We start from the raw sequence: 23160 nt of genomic DNA, 5'->3' as shown, positions 1-23160 counted from the left end.
TACCATCATGCTCCAGCCTTTTTTTTTTTTAAAGATTTATTCATTTATTATATATAAGTACACTGTAGCTGTCTTCAGATACATCTGAAGAAGGCATTGGATTTCTTTACAGATGGTTGTGAGCCACCATGTGGTTGCTGGGAATTGAACTCAGACCTCTGGAAGAACAGTCAGTGCTCTTAACCGCTGAGCCATCTCTCCAGCCCATGCTCCAGCCTTTTATAATCCACCCTATTAACACATTTTTCAAAATGTGACTTTTGTGGGGACTTAGTTATATTTCTCAAGATAGTTTTCTTTTGTTAACCTGAATGTCAGTTCTCCATTTTTTTTTTTTTTTTTTTTTGGTTCTTTTTTTCGGAGCTGGGGACCGAACCCAGGGCCTTGCGCTTCCTAGGCAAGCGCTCTACCACTGAGCTAAATCCCCAACCCCAGTTCTCCATTTTTTAATACTATCTGAAGCATAAAGATTCCTTCAAGGCAAGCTGTAGCTGTAGCTTAAGGGTACAGGATTACCCAGTCATAGATGAGGCCTGGGGTTTGAGCACCACAGTGTACGCAGAGGTTATCAAGCTTTTTTCCTTTTTCACAGTGTTTGGATTGAGCCTGGGGCCTCTGGGTAGACATCTCACCACTGACTTATTTCACCAGCCCAAAGAAGGGTAACAAAGCGTCATATAACTCAGGCTAGCCCCAGGTTTGCTATATTGGCAATGATGACCTTGAGTGCCTGATCCTCTTGCTTACACATAGTGCTGGACTGACAGGCTTTGGGACACCACATGTGACGACAGACAGACAGAAATAAGAAAGTAATGGATAGGTAAATGTTGCTTCAGTGTATGCGACTGCTGCTGTTCAGGCACCAGAGACAGCAATCTGTCATTGAGGCTTCTGAGTCCTCTTAGTAGGAGGTGCCCACACTGCAGTCTCCACTGTGCTGTGCTGTCAGTACTGCAGGTGCTGAGAGGTCAAGATTGACACTGGTAGGTGTTTCTGTATCCCATCCTAAAATCTTTAAATATACACGTTGTTTGTTTCTCCTGTCACAGTTTTGGATGTCTGAAATCCAGGCATTCAGGCTCACCCCTGTAATGCAAGTACTTGGGAGGCTGAGGCAGGAGGACTAGATTGAGGGCAGCCTGGGCTATATAATGAGTTAAAAGTAAGCCTGAACTACATAGTAAGATTATCTCTCCTAAATAAATAAATCAGAAAACAGTGTCTGCAGGTCCATATTCACCTGAAGACTCTCAGGTTGACTTTCTTCTTGCTTCGATGGCTGCCTGTACTGTTTAGTTTCCTTGGCTTGAAGATGTCATTCCCGTCCTACCTCTGTTTCCTTATGGCTTTACTCTCATGTCCTTGATTCCTGTATCCCAGCATCTAACTATTTTCTTGAGTATCCATTATATGTGAAGTATTATAAAATGAAAAAAGTTGGAATTTTTCTGTTTTTATTTGTTTTGTATTCAAGAGTCTACTGTCTAATACAAAAATTGAATTTCAAATCCATAGTTTTACAGTTTTTTTTTTTTGAAACCAGAACATTTATTTTATGACCGATTGAAATCCTCAAGATGAACTGGATGCTGCAACAGCTGCCCTCTTGGGTTTAGGTGTTGTTCCTTCACGGAATCCATGTCTGAATCTTCGGTAGACGATCTTTAGGTGCCTCATCCGACCAGTCCCGGTAGTGTTTCGCCTCTTAGCCTTGGCACTCCAGTTATACTTTCTCTTGCGCTTGGCAGGGTAGCCACATTTGCCGCAGGTCGACTTCTGAAGGTGGTAGGCCTTGGAGCCACAGCGGCGGCACAGCGTGTGCGTCTTATTGCGACGCTTTCCAAAGGATGACGTTCCTTTCATCATCTTGCTTCTACCGGCGAGGCCAAAGAGCAGTTTTACAGTTTTATTTCCTGTTTTAAGTATCATTCTGTATGTGTACATGATGTGATATGTTGGTGCACATACCATAGCATATATGTAGAAGTCAGAAGACATTTGTGAAGTTGCTCTGGGTATCCAACTGGGGTTGCTAGGCTTACATGACAAGATGACTCCCCGAGTCCTTCTAATTGGAACAACAACAACAACAACAAAAACTCAGACACACACACACACACCTGGTGTCTAGCATGATGTTTTAATCAAGAACCCCCTGTTTTTATGTAGGTATTCCCAAGCCAGGATCCTCTTGATCAAGCTGACTTCAATGCCGTTGAGTACATCAATACTCTGTTCCCAACAGAGCAAGTAAGTAAACAGCTTTAGGTTTCCTTCGTCCTGGTGGCTTCTGGCTTGGCCTGCATGTCGTGATTGGTGTGATACACAAATGACATTAAGTTCAAACCAAATTCTATTGTAACCGGCAGGACTAGTTAGTGAATTGAAGTAGCATGGAGTTCTTTGGCGAGCACATGATGAGAGATTGTACCTTTAGTTTGTGAGAGTCTCCCTAGTGCTCACAGAACTTTTCATTAGAAATTGTGGTTTCAGGGGTTGGGGATTTAGCTCAGTGGTAGAGCGCTTGCCTAGCAAGTGCAAGGCCCTGGGTTCAGTCCCCAGCTCCGAAAAAAAGAAAAAAAAAAAAAAAAAAGAAAGAAATTGTGGTTTCATAACATTGGAAGGAAAAGTGGGAGTGAGGTAGACAGGATAAACCCCAAGTTACAAAGAAGCTTTTAAAATGTAAAGTTGTAGGCAATTTGTTCTCTTGTCATGTGTTTTGATTTGCCTAGATGGGGTTTTCTTTCTTCCTTTTTTTAAAAAAATAATTTTGTATTTTTTAAAGATTTATTTATTATATATAAGTACGCTGTAGCTGTCTTCAGGCACACCAGAAGAGGGCATCAGATCTAATACAGATGGTTGTAAGCCACCATGTGGTTGCTGGGAATTGAACTCAGGACCTCTAGAAGAGCAAGTCAGTGCTCTCAACCACCAAGCCATCTCTCCAGCCACAAGGTTTTCTTTCATTAATCCAGAGTTAGAAGCCAGAAAATTGGGGGAAGGCCAGGTAGATATATTCTCCCCCACGTCTCCCCCACAGGGTCTAATAGAGCTCAGCATGGCTTCACTGTGTAGCCAACATGAGCCTCTTATCCCTGGCTCCTCAGTGCTGGGATGACAGGTGTATGTGTGCCACCATGCCTGACTTTGGGTTTTCACTTATTCACTAATGGAGTGTCAGCACAGTCCTGGGCACGGGAATGCACCCTTGCACTGAGATGCGTACGATCAGCAGAAGGGATGTTGTTGAATGTTATGAGGGAGATAGGGAAGGAAGAGTGCAGGAAAAAGACAAGAGGTTCCTTAGGAAAATCAAACTCCAGGAGTTTTCAAGTAGTTCACAAAGGCTCATTTATTTAGTCAGCCAGTCAAGCTCATGGTCATTCATGATGCATATAGTAAGTATTAGAGACTGTTTCCGAAACTAGAGAAATGGCCAACATAGCAGGTCAGCTCCTGGTGTCTGGGATGCAGGAGGAAGACCAGAACTAAGAAGTGCCCTGGGTGCCTGTTCTGCCGAATTTAGTAGAGCTGGGAGACAGAGGCTGATTCCAAGATGGAAGTCAGCCACTGGATGGTCTCTACCAACACAGAACTTACAGTCCACTTTGATAATTCAGCATAGATTGTCTTTGTCAGTAGTGATCATTGTATTGTACACAAGCCTTAACTCCTACCACAGCTACACTGTTAAGGTTTAGCATTGATCTGGTATTGATTGTACCAGGCATTCTAAACATTTGACAAGGATGGATTCTCCATGTGTTGTGGATCATGAGCAGAGTGACAAGTAGCCATGCTCAGCTGAAATGTGACAGGGGGTGACTGGACATGGTGAAAGCAAGCGTAAGAGTCCAGAGGCTCTGCTGAGGAAATGGCGTGGTAGGCGGCGGTAAGGATGTCAGACTTTGGTTGTAAGCCTGCTCCACTTGGTGGCTGTTGGCTCCTTTACTGGATGCTGCAAGGGGGAAGAAGAGCAGGTGTCAGTAGGAAGCAGGGTCAGTGGAGGGCATGAGCAGTGTAGGCCGGGTGTGGCTCACTCGCAGCCATCGAGTGGAAATCTGCAGGTGGATATTCAAGAGTGTGGGACCCTCCCATCACTGTTCATATCCTAACAAACCTACCTTCATACCGAACCTTACCAACAGCATCCCATCTTTTTCTGATTTTAACTTTAATAACAAAGTTGTCCTTTTTTGTTTAACAGTCTAATTTAAAAAAAATCATTAATTTTAAAAATAAAATTTGAAAAATGCTACGTTGTGTGATTGTCTTTTTGGAAGATTTTTAAGTAGCGTAGCCTTCATTGCTCAACATTTCTGCAAGAGGGAGACTTGGCTTAGCTAGTGATAGAGATTTGGATGTGGGTGTTTTACTTTTCCTGTCTTATTATGGATGCTGGTTTGCTGGACATGGCGAGGCACAGCTTGAACCCCAGCACTTATGAGGCAGAAGCAAGGAGATTTCTGAGCTCAAGGCCAGCCTGTATGTGTGTGTGTGTGTGTGTGTGTGTGTGTGTGTGAGAGAGAGAGAGAGAGAGAGAGAGAGAGAGAGAGAGAGAGAGAGATATTGAGGAGATTGAAATACAGAGTGAAACAGAAGGAGAGAGACAGGGAGAGATAGATAGGGAGACACAGAGAACACAAGAGAGGGGGAGAGCAAGAGGGAGAGGACAGACAATGACTATACACAGACTGGTAGAAGGGCCAGCAAGTAAAGGCACTTGCTGCTAAGCCTGAGGACCTATCTATGTTCAGTCCCAGGACTCACATAACAGAAGAGAACCCTCGCACAAGCTGACCTTTGCCATTTGTGCTCAAGCTATGATACTTATATGCACATTCCTACGTGCACGCGCGCGCGCGCGCGCACACACACACACACACACACACACACACACACACACACACACAATATCATTACTGTTGCTGTTTTAAGAGTAGGTTCCAGCAAAATCAGTAGGCCAGGAACTGTTATGCCCATTTTCCTTAGAAACTCAGGGAAGTTGAACAATTGCCCTCCAGCTAGTTGGCAGTGGCAGAGTGGACAAGTGTGTGGTCCTGGACAACTCACCGGCTGTTCCTACATGGCGGTGATTTGAATCACACACAGTCCAGTTATGAAAGGACTAACCTAACAGTAGGACTAAATTCACCCCACTTGAGTTGTATTTCCTCATTAAAATAGCTTCTTTTTTCTGAATTTTGCCTTCACTCAGAATTTCTGAAAATTCTGAGTAAACCTTGGCTTAGTGGAAGTCCTGTTGACAGGGTAATGTGACATCTCAGGTCTGTTCCTGGAAGGTTTCTGGCTTCCTCCTGTTAGCAGAGAGCCAGAAGCAATTTTTAATTTTTAAGCAAAGCTCCTCCTGAGAAAAAGTATCTGTTGGGGAAGAGGCAAGGGAAACTAGAAAATTACCATCCTTCCCTTCTTCCACCAGGGGGCACCATTTCACCATATTGTCTCTCCAGGTCTGTTTTCACTATTCCAAAGCGGTCAGTAGGGATGAGTTAAAATATAGGCAAATACTCGGAGGCAAAGAGAAGAAACGTTGAAATTAATCTTTTCTTAAAGTTAATAGTTTATATTTTCTAGATTCCAGCCATTGGCATATTACAGCTACACGACTGCTAATGTATATGCTCTTCTAGACATTTTCCTAATACCTCTGCATTCATAAAAGTAACTTTATAAAACTTTTATTCATAAAAGTAAGGTATTTTAGAGAGGTATATAATTTTAAGTTTGTTTGGTTTATTTGAGACAGGGTTTCTCATGCTGTCTCTGCTGTTCTGGAACTCACTCTGTGGACCAGGGCAGCCTTAAATTCAGATTCATCTGCCTCTCAGGTGCTAGGATTAAAGGTGCGTGCCATCACTGCCTGGCTTTTTTTTTTTTTTTTCTTTTGAGTAATGGACTCACTAAGTAGACTGATATTCAAACTGGTGGTCATCTTGCCTCAGAGTGCCTGGTTACAGGTGTGTAACCTTATGTCTGACTTTAGCAGACAGATAACAAGTGAGCAGCCTGGCGAGCTTTCCCAGTGTCCTCAGAGAGCCTCTCTTGGCTGTCAGTCACTGCTCCTCAGAGCGCTGTTGCTCAGCTTCTAGATGAGAAGTGTTCCACCTGCCTTGGGATCGCATCAGTGGGTTGTGCAGTCCACAGCCTTGTTCCTGGCTCTCCTGGCCGTGCTGTGTAAGAATTAGACATTCTGGTTTGGCTGTATTCATTTATCCCATTTCTTCCTGTAGTTTGTTTTATGGTTTTGTCATTGTCATTTTTTTGAGACAGGGTTTCACTTTGTGGTTCTGGCCAGTCTAGAACTCAAGAGACTCCCCTGGCTCCCTCCTGAGTGCTGGGAATAAAAGCATGCACCACCACATCCAGCCCACAGCCTTACACGTGCTGCCTTAGCAAACTTTCCATAAAGGTCCAGACAATCTTCTAAGCTTTATAGGTCCTGTAGTGCCTGTCACAGCTTCTCAGCTCTGTCACTGTAGTACACAAGCAGCCATAGACATAAGGAAGTTGACTAATGGGGCTGTGTTCCAATAAAGCTTCAAAAGAGAGAAAAAAAAGCTTCAAAAGAGAATGGATGTATTTGTCAGCTACTGCTTAGTTTTAAAAGGAATCGGGCTGAGAAGGTGGCTCAGCATGCACGACTGAGGGGGAAAAGTGTGGGGACTGAGTTTGGGTCCTGAGCACCCATGTAGATAACGGGCACGGTGACTTGCCTGTAATCTCAGCACTCAGAAGGTAGAGACAAGGGGTTCCAGAGTAAGCTGGCAGGGACGACTAGGTGAATCAGTGAGCCCTGCGTATGAGAGACCCTGCCTCAGTACATAAGGTGGGGGGGAGTGAGGAAGACTCCTAATGTCACCCTCCAGCCTGTGCATCTGTGTGCTCAAAGAATAGGCACACATGCATGCACACACGTACATGCACATGTACACAAAACCAAAACATTTTAAAAAATAAGATGATTTTTAAAAGAATTAAATGTGGTGTCAAGATCAAACTTCTTGAGGTGTCATAAACAGCCCTTTAGTGCATTATTTCCCTGTGAAAGAGAATTCCAAAAGGAAAATTAACGGCCAGCCTTCTTTTTTTCTGTATTGTAGTCTCTGGCAAACATTGACGATGTTGTGAACAAGATTAGACTGAAAATAAGGTAAGTAATGCGGCGTGATTTTTAATGAAAGGCGTATTGTTAATCTAGTCATATCAATCACATTTTTTGAGGAAAGCACTGAAATCTCAAATTTAAAAATAATTCTTTTCTTGTGACTTTTCATGATGGCAAAGACTTTAATTCTTTGGCCAGTGCTTAACTGTCCATACAAAATGAAGGGAGGTGGAACAGACTGCTGAAAAGCAGTATCATTAGTCAGGCTGTGGTGGTGCACACCTTTAATCCCAGCACTCAGGAGTAGACACAAGGGGATCTCTGAGTTCGGGACCAGCCCGTTTTGTGTAGCCAGGGCTGTACAGTGAGACCCTGCCTTAAAACAAAACAAGACAAAACATCTTGAGGGTTGGGGATGTAACTTAGTAGAGTACTGACCCAGCATAATAGCATGAAGCCCCAGATTCAATCCTAGGCATGGCATAAACCCAGGTGTGGGTACAAACACAGTCTTAGCATGTGGGAGGGAGAGGCAGGAGAATCAGAAGTTTAAGGTCATCCTTGTCTACATGGTAAGCTTGAGACCTGCTTGATATATGAGACCTTATCAAAAAGAGAAAGAAAAAAGGAGGAGGAAGAAGAGAAGTTAACTTTCAAAAAAGCAATAACTTTTCCACAATTTTTAATGCTTTTATTCTTTAGTAGGTTTGCCTTTTTTGTTGTGCTAAGATCAGCTGTGGAGATGGGGTTATATCTTTTGGTCATCTGTAACTATAATATTGAATCTACAGGTTGACTTGGGAGTGGCCCAGAATACAATTCTGTGGTTAACCCAGAGCCCGACTGTCCATGTTGTCATCCTGCACAATGGCCTTCTTCTGCCTTATCCATGTCCACATTTATATATTTGATACCTAAGAGATACTAAAAAAAAGGTCTTTTCATTATATAAGTAGCTTGAGCTCTACATTACTTCAAACAAATCTGGAGAGTTTGTGTGTACTTATTTGTTTCCTCTTAAAAATATTTATTTATTTATTTATTTAGAGATGGGGGTCTCTCTCTGTGTCTCTGTGTCTCTCTATCTCTCTGTCTCTGTCTCTGTCTCTCTCTCTCTCTCTCTCTCTCTCTCTCTGTAGCCTCTGGCTGTCCTGGAACTCACTATGTAAAATGTAGACCAGGCTGACTTCAAACTCAGAGCTCCACCTGCCTCTGCCTTCAAAGTGATGTATTTGAAGGTGTACATGTGTACCACCATATCTAGCCTGGTTTTATTTGATTTTTTTGATGAGAAAACATCTTTTTTTTTTTTCTTTTTTCTTTTTTCTTTTTTTCGGAGCTGGGGACCGAACCCAGGGCCTTGCGCTTGCTAGGCAAGTGCTCTACCGCTGAGCTAAATCCCCAACCCCAAGAAAACATCTTAAAATTTGAAAATGTTCGAGTCTAGAAGATGAGTTGTTGCCCCATCTCCAATTTTCTTTAGATCTTCAGTAAAAGGCACTGCCCCATAAATGTATTGTCCCACTGGTGCCTTAGGAAGCACAAGGTGGAGCTAGAGAGGAGGCTTATTTATTAAGAGCACTGTTGCTCTTACACAAGAGGGCCTGGGCTTGGTTACCAGCTTCCACATGGTGGCTCCCAATCATCTCTAACTAGTTCTAGGGGATCTGACACTTTCTGACCTCTTCAGGAACTAGGCACACATGTGGTGCACATGCATCCATGCGTCAAAATACTCATACACATAAAATAATAAAATAAGTAATTAAAAAAAAAGCCTCTTTGTTGTTTTACTCTTCAGCCACAGTGGCTCTAGAGGAGACCTCAGAGCTGCCAGAGTTTATATATAGAAAGTAGAAACATCCTGGTAACCCAGGGAGCCCTGTCAGCCAGGTATTTCCTGCATTCTTGCTACCATACCTTAAATAGATTCTTCAGGTGCAAAATGAAGCTGACTGATAGAAATTCCTCCAGCGGAGGCCCTGTGCAATGGCCCTTGCTGAGCTCAAGGGAAAAGAGAGCCCGGAAAGCATAGACCTGCCTCTGACACCATCAGGGCACAAAGAGTAAGCTCTGATTTCACAAATCGTGCTGACTCCTTGACCCTTTCAATGTCACCAAAGTAGCAACATTGCAGTTACCAATTTGAATCTGTTAGCTTCTTTCTATAAAACATCTCTAATTTTTGTCATGGCTGTTTAGTCTGAAAACATTTGGTCTTATTGGTCCTTTCAGCCACTGCTGAATATTGGCTCTTGCCCCTTTTTAAACAGGATAATGCCTACGCCCGCAGTGACGGCAGCTTCTTGGCTTTGTGTTGCTGCTTGTACATTGTTAAGACAATGAAGTAAATAGGCACAGCCATGAAAGTTGGTGAGTGAATTGCTGATTTTCTACCCAGAATAGAGTTTACTTGAATGACTTCTATTTTACCTTTTTTTGGCCAGGAGACTGGATGACAATATCCGCACTGTCGTAAGAGGTCAGACAAATGTGGGACAGGATGGAAGGCAAGTAAGTGACATATCCCTCTATATTAATTACAGTCTCCTAATTTTATAAAGACCAAAAGAGCCAATTGACCTAAGTGTTGAGCAGTTTGTCTGTTCCTATAGTCTATAGTCTATAGTCCTATATTAGTCTGTTCCTATACAGCAGGAAGCATAAGTGACCTGCCCCACCTTGTCAGGGACTCTAGACCAGCCATGAGCTCTCCATGTCCTCCAGACCCGCATCACTCACGTATTGATGCACAGCTCACCCAGGGCCAGGCTGGATGAACTGAAGGGTCCTGGTATTCATCATCCCAGACATGTCTTATGTCCCATGCCAAACTCAAGTGTCTGCTTTGGTCTGAAGCTTGGTTGCTGCAGGAGACACTGATGTGAGGCAGTTGTGATTCCTCACCTGCCCTGTCAACAGGACTGGGTTTGTTCTGGTCTCCCAATCTCACTATGGAGGGCTATGGTGAGAGGATGAAGGGGAGAGAAGCCTGTAGAGAGGAGACCTCTTCTATGACTGAAGGGCAAATGTTATCTGTTAGTCAACCAGTTTGTTGTTTATTTGGATTCTGTTTGGAGATAGCTATGGTAACAGAGATGCTGAGTGTGCCTTTCCCTGTCTCCTCTCTGCAGTGTCTAGCCCTCCCTTCAGTTAGAAATCCTCGGTTAGCCATGCTCTACTGGGATGGCCTCACTTCTCCGTTGTCCTGTTTGGCTTTTTGCAGTGCTGGGGACCAAACCCAGGGCCTTGTGCACACTAGACAAGCGCTCTACCAAGTGCTCAGAGGTTTGAGACAGTGTTAGCTGTGTAGCCGTCTTCCCACTTCAGCCTGCCAAACACTAGGATTATAGGTGCAACCCACTGTGGCCAGCTCTCTATAGCTTTGGTGTAGCTAGCTTCTGAACACACTCTCAGTGCTGCTTAGCTTTAGAGTGTAAAAAAGGGTCAATCCTAGGTAGAAATCTCCTCATCTGCAGTGTCCTGTTTCTGCTGCTAGTGGCTCAAAGATGTCTTGACTCATATGTTTTTCAGTTTTATATTTCCTGTTGTTGCTTTTTATTTATGTGTGGTTTTTTTGTATTCACCTTTATTTTACATGTAGGAGTGTCTTGCCTGGATGTATGTGTACCTGGTGCACATGTGGAGGTCAGAAGAGGGTGTCAGACCCCTTGGAATTGGAGTTACAGATGGTTGTGAGCTGCTGGGAACTGAGCTCCTAACCACTGAGCCATCTCTCCAGACCCCTTATTTGTTTTTTATCGTGTGTGTGTGTGTGTGTGTGTGTGTGTGTGTGTGTGTGTGTGTGTGTACGTACTGGTGCATGTGATGGCCAGAAATCAAAGTCAGCTTTCTTTCTCAAGTTCTTCTATCCTGTATTTGTGACAGAATTTCATACTGAACCTTGAGCTCATCAATTTGACTAAATTAACAAGTAGTCCCCCAAGGAGTCTTCTGTTCCTGCCTCTCTCTTGCTGGGATGGCAGGCATACACTGCTGTATCTGGCTTTTTATGGGTGCTGGGATTGAACTCAGGTCTTCATGCTTGAAAACCAAGTATCTTACCTACTGGGCCATTGTCCAGAGCCATTTTTAGTTTCCTCCATCTCTACTTCCTACATTTTATGGCTTTCATTCTGTTCGCTCATTTTTTTTTTTTTTAAAGATTTATTTTATTATATATAAGTACACTGTGGCTGTCTTCAGATACACCAGAAGAGGGCATCGGATTCCATTACAGATGGTTGTGAGCCACCATGTGGTTGCTGGGATTTGAACTCATGACCTCTGGAAGAGCAGTCGGGTGTTCTTAACCACTGAGCCATCTCTCCAGCCCCATTCTGTTCACTCTTAATATACCCCTTCTGTTGGTATCCATGGTACACAGCCTATCTCTGTCCTGTTTCTTTTTTTCTTTTATAAAAAAGTGATTTAATTATGTTCATTTCATATGCATTGGTGTTTTGCCTGCATGAATATCTGTGTGAGGGTGTTGGATCCCTTGAAACTGAAGTTGCAGACAGTTGTGAGCTGCTATGTGGTTGTTGGGAATTGAACCCAGGTCCTCCGGAAGAGCAGCCAGTGCCCTTAGCTGTTGAGCCAAGCCCCTGACTTTTTTCTTATCACCAGTGTTTGTTGCTGTTAGCTCTCTAAAGGCGTCCTGTTTCCTCATCTTTCACAGTTTTACTACTTTGTTTTTGTCTACCAGGTCCCTTGTTAACAGGACCTTAGAGTAATAATGAGGAGGAAGGTCCCCTCAGTGTGCTGATTGACTTCCATTTCTTGTGTCATGCCGTCTGCCTCTTTAGAACACTCCTTCTGACACACTGAGTGAAGTCAAACACATTTTCTTCCTTGCTGCTTGGGGCTGCCTTCAGTGTTTCCAAAGTCTGTCTCTCCCTTTGTACCGGAGACTTTCTGCTCCACTACATGCCCTGTGCTTTCTGACCCATGCATGTCTCTGTACCTGTATTAACTATTTATCATTGCTGTGAAAGGACAGCCAACAAGAAGCAATTTAAGGGGGCAGGGGTTACTCTGGCTTACAGTTGGAGGGAGACATCTGTCATGACCAGGAAGGCATGAGCAGGAGCATTAGGCAGCTGCTCACACTGCATCCGTAGTCAGGAGGCAGGAGGAGGTGAATGCTGCTGTTAGTTCACAGTTTTAGTTAGGCTAGGAACACAACCCATGGAGTCTAGGGTGGGCCTTCCTGCTTTCTTAGCCCACTCTAGACAATCTTTCTCATGCTTGCCTCTTATCAGGCCAACAGTCATTCTCCTCTATTAAGGCCTGAATGGATTTGGTTGTTTTTTTTCCTTCCTCCCTTTCTTCCAGTTTGTACACTTTAAAATGTACATTTAAAGGCCAACTCTAATACTGCTTCTAAAGAATGATGTTTTATTTTTCCCATCTGAATAACATCAAAGGAATCATAATTTCAGCCCAAGGAAACTTGACCTTTATCTAACTCTCCTCATCAACAGGGAGGAGACAGATGTGTGTCCTTCCTACTTGTCACTCCTCAGCCCTCTGCTGTGCCGGCCTTCTGAGTTCATGCTCTCCCTTGGCTTACATATCCTCTTGGCTAGTTTGTAGGCTTCTTGAAGGCAAGAACTCTTTTATTATCTTTACACTTCAGTTCAAATAGTCCTACATGCAACTACACTGAATTTTTGGTGTGTCTTAGATTAACTTGGAGTGTCCTAAATGCTAGGCAAGTATGTGTAGCTCTATGGTTGAGCTGCATCTCCAGCCTGTGGTTCATGTGTGAATGGGCCCAGGCTGCTGCTGTTTGGAATAGCACTACTGTGTTTTGTGACTCGGCCTACATTTAGTATAGCTCGCCAGGAACCTTAAACTACTTAGGAGAGTCTCAGGTATGTGAAAGCCTAAGAAAGCGAAAAGAAGCTGATGATTCTTCAGGACTGTTTTTTGGGTCGTGCTGTGTCTGAATCCATCTTGGCCACTGCCTGTGGGTCATGCTAGAGCAGCATGGGGGAGTGAGCCCCAGAAGGGGTAGGCCTCAGGAGTGCCTCTCCCCACCTTCACATGGTTGCCAGCAGGGCAGCTCGCATTTCAGAGAACAAGACCATGTTTTCAAGAATGTTTAGATCACATTTCAGTCTGTGATGGAATTTTGTGTTCGTCTCCTTAGAATCCAGACAGAGAGGAAGCCCAGAAGAAATAATCGCTTTTCCTGTCATCCCTCCATCTGTCTCTCCCAGCAGATTGAAATGCAAGCTCAAGTGGAGACTTTGAGCAGAGCGTGCTTGGTTTTGTCCTTGTCAGCTCCTAGGGATAGAAGCGTGACTGGTGGGTGGCTTGCTGATGGGAGTCTCCAGCTGACTGGCACAGATGAGGGGAATTATGGATGTACCAAAATACTGGGTTTTATAGGTCAGGAGGTCCTGTGTTCCCCTCTTCCCTTAAGCACAAGCAGAATTTGCTTTCAGAACTTATCTTCTCAGTGGCTGAGAACACTCAGGACAGCAGCAGTGGGATCAAAAGGAGGGAGGTGCCCTGCCTAGACAGGATCTCCCAAGCCCACTAGAGCAGCTGTGCTTTTCAACTGTGAAAAGCAAGAGACTGGCCTTACTGCAGACCATGGAGTCTTATTTGAATTTGCTTGCTATTTTGTTGTTTTTGGTTTTTTGTTTTGTTTTTGAGACATGGTCTCATGAAATGCATTCCGGCCTTATGACCCTCCGACTTCCACCTCCTAAATGCTAGGATTATAGGTGCATCCTCCAGACCTGACTTTCATGATCTCTTGAAAGACATTTTTAGACATTTTTAAGATATTTACTATGGAGGGGGGTGGCATAATCATGCTCACCAGTGCATAGGCTGGGATCAGAGAACAAGTTGGCAGAGTCAGTTCTGTCTCCTTTTCTATGGTTCCAGCACGAAGCCTAGGCTCTCATGCTGCTCAGCTGTGTGTGTTTGTGTGTGTGTGTGTGTGTGTGTGTGTGTGTGTGCAGGAGATCAGTGTCTCTCCACCTCACTTTTTGAAGCAAGGTCTTTCACTGAACCTGAAGCTCACTGAGCCAGGCTGGCTAAACAGCAGTCCGTAGATGGCCGCTCTCCAGCACTGGGGTTATAGCTGCTGTACCCAGATTTTCTGGGTGCTAGAGATCAACTCAGACCCTCGTGCTCCTTCACTGAGCACTGTACCCTAACCCTGAAAAAAATTCTCAGTTACTGTTTGGAACTGAGCATGGTGGCCACGCCTTTAATCCCAGCACTCAGAGCACTCAGGAGGCAGAGGCAGGAGGATCTCTGTGAGTCCTAGGCCAGCTTGGTCTAAGATGGAGTTCTGGCCAGTCAGCTACATATTGAAACCTTGTCTTAAAGTTCTTTTTGTGGGATGGAGAGATGACTATGATTAGGAGTGCTTGTTGCTCTTTCAGAAGATCAGATGGTTCCTAGAACCCATGTTGGGCAGCTCACAGTCACCTCTAACTACAGTTATGGCAGATCTGATGCTTCTGGCCTTTGTGGACACCACACTCCTGAGTACAAACCCGCACCCAGACACATGCATACACATAAATATTTAAAAAAATATTTGGACAGTTTTTTAAATGGAAGATTCAATGAGGCTGTTTTTCAGTTTCTAGAATAGGAGCTGGTTGGTTAGCAATTAGCTAAATGAACATTTTGGAAAGCCTTTGGTTGTTGACTGCCTCTCATGAAGCATGAAGTGGTCTAGTCTGTGACTACAGTGCTCTTACCAAATTCCTGTGGCACCAAGTCTTCCCCATTTTCATCTGTTGAGGTCATCAGTCCACAACTTTAATTAAATGTTCACATGTTGAAAATGTGTGGATAGTGAGTCAGTTCAGCAAATACATGCTCTGATATGCTCTAAAATGTATACAGCTTTCCAAGAATTAAAACAGACAACTAGAAGGTAGCTAGAAAGAGGACTGTAAGAGCAGGTTAGTGGAAGGGGAAGCTGAGATTAAAGTTGCAAGAGGGTCCAAAGCATGACCAGTTCCCAGGGAGCTTGCCGAGAGTTACTGATGCAGGATTAACTTCCGACTTTGTCTCTTGTGTGCGGCTTGGCCACAGCATGGTTGCTTCTTTGAACAGAGGGTGGCTGAGGCTTAGGAAGGGAAGAGAATCATTACCACCCTCTCCAGCTCTCTGCTTACTGAAGCCCAGGTTTGGAAAAAGCTGTAGACAATTGTAGTGCGAGCTTCGATCCAATTAAAGTTACTTTATATGGCTTCTCTGACGGTTTATGATTCTGCAGAAACATACAAATGTATATGGTCACAACTGTACTGGTCACCAGGGTAGATTGCTCCAGTGTGTTCAGCTTTAGTTGTGAGAAACCTCTCTTAGACTGAACTGAGTAGGGAAAGAGACTTCACTGTAGTCCTCATCAATCTCAGTTCTGCCCGGTGGGCCACATACACCTAACCCTTTTCCCTCTGATAGTTTCTGCCATTTAGAATGGCTGTGGGGTTCCTTTTCTGACATAGCTATCCTGAATTTCCTTAATTCTCTGATGTTGTATCCAGAGCGTTTCCTATTCTGAATGGGATTTGTCAGCATTCCCCTTAATGTGAGGTCCTCAGAAGTAGACACTATATGAACGTGCAGGGGAATGCTTCAGCTCCTTGTTTGAGACTGGGGACTTGATGTGAGGATTCCTTATACCTTCAATCTAGGTCTGTCAACCTAGGGTCTGTCAGCACCCTGAAATTCACTAATTTTTATGTGGATAGACATATTCTAGAGGGAAGATGGTGAGTGTTTCTCTGGAGTCTGGGGAGTTTGCAGCTCTTCAGAAGTTAAGTGACACTGCTGAAGATTCTGCTCTCCTGCTCCCCAGGGTTCAGTGGGGCTCAGCAGCCATATCACTTTGTTGGCTTCCACACATTGCCAGTCCCCTGAAGCCCTCAGGTCACGAGTTGCAAGGATGGCCTTAGGTTGCCAAGTGTGTCATCCATGTCTGTCTCCTTGGGAAAGTAAATGAAGGAAGGGTCTTAAGAAGACAGTTGTGGCCCAGTTGTCTGAATGTAGACCTGGAGTTGCCAGATCTATCAGTTTTTCAAGAGAAGCCAGGAGTCTGGGTTTTTCTGTGTCTCTCCCAGCTCTCTTAGTTGGCTTGGTGTTTTTCCTAAACACTGTAAAGGCCAAACAAAACATGTGTGGCCCAGCATTCTGCACCACTGCCCCAGGTCTTTTTCATATGAACCTCATTTAAACTCTCTCCTCTATTCGTGTGGTAGATTCTTTAAAATCTGCATCAGACTTTGTATGTCCTACCCTTGGTTGCATCTTGTGTTTTACTTGATTGTTTGAATCTATCCGATCTGTAATCTCAGTGACTTCACTGTCAAATCTGCCATGTGCCCTCTCTCTCCACTCAAGCTGTGGATGAGAAAGTGGAACAGGTTGACTTCAGAACCCTGTATGTTGCTATCTGTTCCCTTCCTCATCCTTACCTCAGTCTAAAGTGTCAGGCCCAGAAAACACAGGATTTTTACCTGTTCTTTGTTATCATCCAGGGTGGCGCTCTCTCTCTCTCTCTCTCTCTCTCTCTCTCTCTCTCTCTCTGTGTGTGTGTGTGTGTGTGTGTGTGTATACATGTGTGGGTTCTTGTGGAATTATAAGCAGTAGTGAGCTGCCTGACATGGGTGCGGGGAACCAAACTTATGTCCTCTGGAAGTCAGCAAGTGTTCTTGACTACTGACCCATCTCTGCAGCCCTTCCTCTTTTTTTTCTTTCTTTTTTTTTTTTCTTTTTTTGTTTTTTGAGGCAATCTCTTATATAATGGACCAGGCCATGCTAGAACTCAATAGATAGGCCAGGCTGGTCTTGAAGTACTGATCCTCTTCTGCCTCTGAATGCTAGGATGACAGGTAAGGCAATACCTTGTCTGGCTCAAGGCCATGTTTCCTAATCATTATGTTTCTATTTTCTCTAGAAAAGGAGGTTAACACTAGTTAGTGGCTTCACTTGTAATAGGGACATCATGAAGATTTATGAACCAAATCAGGAAAGTGAGTTGCTTTCCAAGGAGAAAATAGCCATTACTTTCCATCATTAAAAATTAACACCTCATCTAATTCAAGCATTAGAACAGAAGTAATGTTTCCAAGACTGAGGTGGTCAGTGTCAGGATGACCACACGGTGCTGATCCTTAGTGTGTAGCAGAGTTTGCTCTCAGCAGTGAAATGTGTGCGTTCCACCTTCCTCATTCTTAGTGTATAGCATCCTCTCATCCTCTCATCCTTCCTTGGGAAAAATTAAGCCCATTGACTGATGAAATTAATTAGGAAATAAATGACAGTACTTTTAAAGAACACACACACACACACACACACACACACACACACACACACACACACCAATTGCCAATGGGGCATGATAGTGCACATCTGCAATCTCAGCACTTGGGAGGCTGAGGCAAGAAGATCATGATTTTGAGGCTAGCCTGGGCTACATACTGAGGACCTGTTTGTAATAAATAAGTAAATACATAAATGAAAGAATGAACAAATAAATAACAACTGGTTCTGGATTTCTCCTTCTAAATGTACCACCTTAAAATGACTAAGCCTTTGAAGTATAGGCTATTTTCCCATTAGTGAGTAATTGATAACAGCTGGACATCCCTGCCTCAGCCCCTCCAGCAGCTGAATCTACAGGTGAAAACCACAGCACCTGCCCCACACGCCCTCCCTCACCTTCTGGGCTGTGTCTGCACATCTGTGTTTGTCTTTCTGTCTTGTTTCTCTTTTTTGTGTTGTACTTTTCAGAATGTTTTTAGGCTGAAATTGCTGTGGTCTGAGCATGTCCCAGGAATGCAGACAGCACTGATTCATGGAACAGCCTGGCTGACAGCCTTCCGTAAGAGTAGTGTCCCTCATATTGCTTGAGCCTGGCTCCAATTCCCTACCCAGGACTTCTTACATCTGGTGCAGAGGCTAAGGGTGGCTTGTCTTTATTAGACGAGTTGTATCCATATAAATGTTCTCCTTTGGTTGCTCCTAGAACACTTAACTGTGGCTAATGCAAGAGCTTTTGATTATTTAGCCCTGTATGTGACTGGGTTTAGTCTGACTACTAAAGCATGTGCTTTCATTGTACATGAGCCCTGATAGCACATTGCCTCCCATTTGGTGTTTTGAGACAAGATCTCCTTAAATAGCCCAGGCTGGCTTCAAGCTCAGGATATAGCCCAGGCTGGCCTTGGTCTCAGTCCCCCTGCCCATCCTCCCACATGCTGGGTTTACAGGTAAGGGCCACCAGACTTGGCCCACCATGGTAGCGCCTTTTCATTTTTTCTCATGAATGTATCTGCAGCCTCATTGGAGTGCTGCCATTTGTCCCGTAAACCCCTCATTTCCAGGCAGCCTGTGGGGGATCTAAATGGCTATTTTCTCTTTCCTCTGTGACTAAGAAAGGTTGAACGTTTTGTTTCAGTCCTCAGAGTTGCAGTCATCGGGCAGTGTTGCCTGTTGGTGTGGTGGCATGGTCAAGTTGAAAATGCTCGAGTTGAGCCTTGAATTTGAAATTCACCTCTGCTGTTATCTGTGTCTATAGGACATGGTACCTCTTCATGGTTCCTACTCCCTCTGCTGCTCCTTTATCTCTTTTTTTTTTTTTTTTTTTTGGTTCTTTTTTTCGGAGCTGGGGACCGAACCCAGGGCCTTGCGCTTCCTAGGTAAGCGCTCTACCACTGAGCTAAATCCCCAGCCCCTATCTCTTTTAAGAGAGGTTTTTCTGTGTAGCCGTGGCTGTCCCGGAGCTTGCTCTATAGACTAGGCTGGCCTTGACTTAGAGATCTGCCTGCCTTACCTTCCTGGATGCTGGGATTAAAGGTGTCTGCCACCACACTTGGCCTTTGTCCCAGGTTCTCATCTGAGCCATGAAGACAATGCCTTCTTCAGGGTGGTGAGGATAAGAATGAATGTGTTTTTGACACCCTCGAACTGCTGGGCTCACTCAAGTTTAAGAAGGGGCTGTAATGTTGCAGGTGTGGCTGCTGCCGCTGACAGCCCTTGGAATACGTTAAGATTCTGTCTGTCCAGATGTCTATTGGGTTCCTGTGTCTTTCCGATCAGCTCTGTTCTTTCCATTCCTACTGTCTTGCTTTAAAGCCAATTCAGGTACCTGCTTGTCCTTTTAGAGCTCTGAGCCACACCCTCAGCCCACATTTCCTGCTTCATGAGCTCATTTTCATAAACGTTACTTATTCAAAATTCTTTGACTCTGGTGTCTACGTTTCTTTCTTCTGCTGTTATCTCAGTTTTCATTTTCTTTCCATGCTTAGAGTTGCCTTTCCTGTCTTGCCCCTACATTAAACTAGATTAGCCAGCATGGACTTTTCAAATGACTACTTCTCATTTCTACCTTTTCTTGTTTTCATTCATTACTTTTTACTCATGTGCTCATTGTGTGTAAAACTTCTTGGTTTTTTGTTGTTGTTGTTTGTTTGTTTGTTTGTTTGTTTGTTTGTTTTGAGACAAGGTCTCTCTACACAGGTTAGCTGGCTGACTGTACTGGAACTTACTATGTAGACCAGGCTGGCCTCACACTCACAGAGATTTGTCTGCCTCTGCCTCCTCAATACTGGGATTGAAAAACAGGTTGTGTGTGTCTGTGTGAGGGAGGGAAGGAAGGAAGGATAAATGGAGAGAGAATGAATGAGAATACGTACATATATGTATGAATGTGGTGTATACAACTGCATATGCGCCAGTGCATGCACCTTTGCCCCGCATATGGAGGCCAGAGGAAGCTGGCCAGTGTCCTTGTCACTCTCCACCTTACTTGAGACAAGGTCCCTTATTGAACCTGGAGCAAGGTTGCTTTCTGGCAAACCTAGTGATCCTCCTGTCCTGCCCCCACAGTGTGGGGTTACAGGTATGTGTGTGACCAGGCCTGGGTTTTTCATGGGGCTGGGATCTGAACTCAAGTCCTCCTGCTAGTTTGCTCTTACCCACTAAGCCATCTCTCTGTCACCTGAGAATAATAATCTTAGGGGGAAGGTTTTCTTTTCTGAGTACCACATTGGCCACATCTTGAAAGTTTTCTAAAGTGGCTGCACTTGTGCTGACTCACAGATAAGGTTCTGGTTCTTAGAATATATGAATTTATGTGTCTATCCCATGTGTACAGGAGCCTGCGAAGGTCAGAAGAGGACACTGGATCCCCTAGAACAAGAGTTGTAGACACTGGGTGCTGAGAACCAAACCTGGGTCCTCTGCAGGAATTTTTGTTTTATAATTTCACCTGAGAACAGAGCTAAGTGTTAAGGAATACGTTTAATGATCCTCTTTAATTTCTTTTTTTCCTAAATTCGGTTAGTTAATATGGCATATAGAGGCAGGCTTGGTGGATGGTGGCACACGCCTATAATCCCAGCATTTGGGAGGTTAAAGAAGTAAAATCTTGAGTTCAAGGCCTCTGGGCGACAATGGCACAACCCTGTTGCAAAAATAAAACAAAGACATAACTTTTGCTTCTTCATTCACATAACTATATTTAAAAACCATTTTGTATCCACTACGCGTGTCTGTGTATGTGGCATGTGTTTGTAAGTGTGGACTGTGCACCAGGGCATTCATATAGAAGTTGGAAGACAACTCTGTAGCATTTACTTTCTTTTTTTTTCTTTTTTTTCTTTTTTTTCAGAGCTGGGGACCGAACCCAGGGCCTTGCGCTTGCTAGGCAAGCGCTCTCCATTGAGCTAAATCCCCAACCCCTACTTTCTTTTTCCACCTTTACGTGGGTGTGGGAAACCCAACCTAGGTCGTCAGACTTGTGTGCCAAGCACCTTTACCTTCTGAGCCTTGCCACCCCCTTCTCCTTCCATTTTAGACAGTTTTATTGAGATAGAATGCACAAACAATGTAATTATCTGTTTAAACTACCTTTTTATACTGTTCAGTAACTTTTGATATAGTAGACTGTTAATATTGAAAAATACATGGGATGCATGTAACATAATGCACTGTGGTTTTAGTCATGGTCACAGTGCTGTGCAAGTGTCACTGCTGTCTGTATTTCACTCACCCCTAGCAGAAACTCTGTAATCATTAAGCAAGCGCTCCTCTAGCCTACAATAGTTTTTCTCTGTGGATTTTCCTTTTCTAGTATGCCATATAAGTGGAATCCAACAACATCTATCCTTTTGTTTCTGATATATTTTACTTATACCTGCCAGGTTCATCTATATTAATGCAGTGTACCACAACTTCATCTCCTTTATGGCTAAGTATCTTACGTGGACCCACCACATTTTGGTTTTCCTTCCATCTGCTTAGGTTCCTTCTTTTAGTTTATTTCAGTAAGTACTTGAGAGTAGAACTACTGGATAATTTATCTTAGTATTTATCTCTTTAGAGACATTTTCCATATTAGTGTTCAAAATGTTAGTGTTTTTCTTTTTTGGCTAAACACAGTGCATTAACATAAGTGTGCTTCCTCTTTAGCCTTCACGTACTACGTGAAGCCCTGTTTCAGATAAGCCATACATAGGCTTAAGCTTTGAATAACAGAGATGCCCTCCTCGGACAGCCAAAGTCACCCTGCATTTGTCTTTGGTTTAGTTAACAAGTCCAGCTATCAGGCTTCCCTTCCTGACTATAGAAACACAAGTCCCACATGTCTGCAGCATGGTTATTGAAAATAGCTGTAGAAAACCAGTACGCCAAGTGGGAGCAGGGAAGTCTCATTCTCCTTCGGAGCCGTGCCCAGCATAATGGTTGCCACCTCTCCATTCTGTGAAAAGCACTCAGTTAGAGCTGAAACTGGAGTCTGCGCCTGAAGAAGAGGGTGCCACTCTCCACCACGGTGGCTGTCACTCTTGCTAGCACCTGGAGACTTTGAAAGGAAAATCCCACTTTCAGATTAGGGCTTTGCCTTAGGAAAAAATGGCAATAATTCTGCCTACCGGCAGGTAGGGCTTTCCCAGTCTCAGGTCTTTGACACAAGAAGTCATTCAACTGTGTTAAAACAACGAGTGGGAATCTGAAACCCTGTCTTCACATGCAAATTTGTCCTCCATTTTGCTTCCCTCTCTTAGCTACAGAAATACAGTTTTTAGAGCAATACAGGCTCAGCTGTGTTTGTTCACCAGTGTTTTCTTTAATAATGAATTTTCAAGGGTCTATAATAAAGCTGTAAAATCTCCTTTGTTCTGACTTGGACTCCCTGATCTCTTCCAGGGGAGATTCAATTTTGTAAAACTGTAGACAATGCTTTTCTAGTTTGTTTTGGACTGGCATTTTGCAGTTGTCTTAAAGCTTTTAAATAAGAAACTTGTTAGCCTCTCAGTTGGATCACATGCCAGGATTCTAATTTCTTTTATATTTTCATTTATTTTTGAGGCAGAGTTTCATGTAGCCCAGGCTGTCCTCAAACTTTCTATGTAGCTGAGGATGACCTTTTTTTGTTTTTTTTGTTTTTTTTTTTTTTTTTTTTCGGAGCTGGGGACCGAACCCAGGGCCTTGTGCTTGCTAGGCAAGTGCTCTACCACTGAGCTAAATCCCAACCCTGCTGAGGATGACCTTGAATTCTTGATCCTCCTGCCAGGCGAGTCCAGCTGCTAGGTCAGGATTCTGATTTCTGTTTCCCTTTTGTTTGTGGACTCTGGAAAGACTCTGGGTTCCTTTTGGTATATGATTCTGATTTCTAGATAGTAAGTATTGGCCAGCATAGCTGAGTGCCTCTGGTTAGAGGGAGACATTTCTTCTATAAATTTGCCTACTAACAAGATTTGATGATCCCAATATTGGATTTGTTTGTTTGTTTTGTTTTGTTTTTTAATAAAGCAGGAGAAGAGAGTAAAGAAGGACAGGCGTCTCAGTGGGTAAGAGTACTTGCTCTGCAAGCGTGAGGACCTGAGTTCAAATCCCCAGCACTGATATGAAAAGCCCTGTGTGATCATGTGCACTTGTAGCCCTAGTGCTTGCTGTAGTGGGTAGAGGATGGCTGCAGCAGAAAGTAATAGAGAAGATGGCCCACTGTCCTCCTCTGATGTACACTCACATGTGCACAT

The 23160-nt window shown here is 43.8% G+C and overlaps 2 protein-coding genes across 2 annotated transcripts in view; one reads left to right on the top strand and one right to left on the bottom strand.

Annotated features, from left to right (window-relative positions):
- Vps53 (VPS53 subunit of GARP complex) overlaps window positions 1-23160 on the top strand; it is a 118882-nt gene that overhangs the window by 2994 nt on the left and 92728 nt on the right. The window contains 3 exon segments of the mRNA NM_001105813.1: window positions 2173-2253; window positions 7128-7177; window positions 9580-9646. Of these exon segments, the coding sequence (NP_001099283.1) occupies window positions 2173-2253; window positions 7128-7177; window positions 9580-9646 (198 nt within the window).
- On the bottom strand, window positions 1538-1896 carry Rpl37l1 (ribosomal protein L37-like 1). Its single transcript, NM_031106.2, is given in 1 exon segment — window positions 1538-1896. A coding segment is annotated over 1 exon segment (294 nt). The 5' UTR covers window positions 1870-1896; the 3' UTR covers window positions 1538-1575.

This window comes from Rattus norvegicus, chromosome 10 (genome assembly GCF_021556685.1).
Source record: "Rattus norvegicus strain SHRSP/BbbUtx chromosome 10, alternate assembly SHRSP_T2T, whole genome shotgun sequence".
In the NCBI taxonomy this organism is placed as follows: domain Eukaryota; kingdom Metazoa; phylum Chordata; class Mammalia; order Rodentia; family Muridae; genus Rattus; species Rattus norvegicus.
This window is presented reverse-complemented; position numbering and strand designations above follow the sequence as displayed.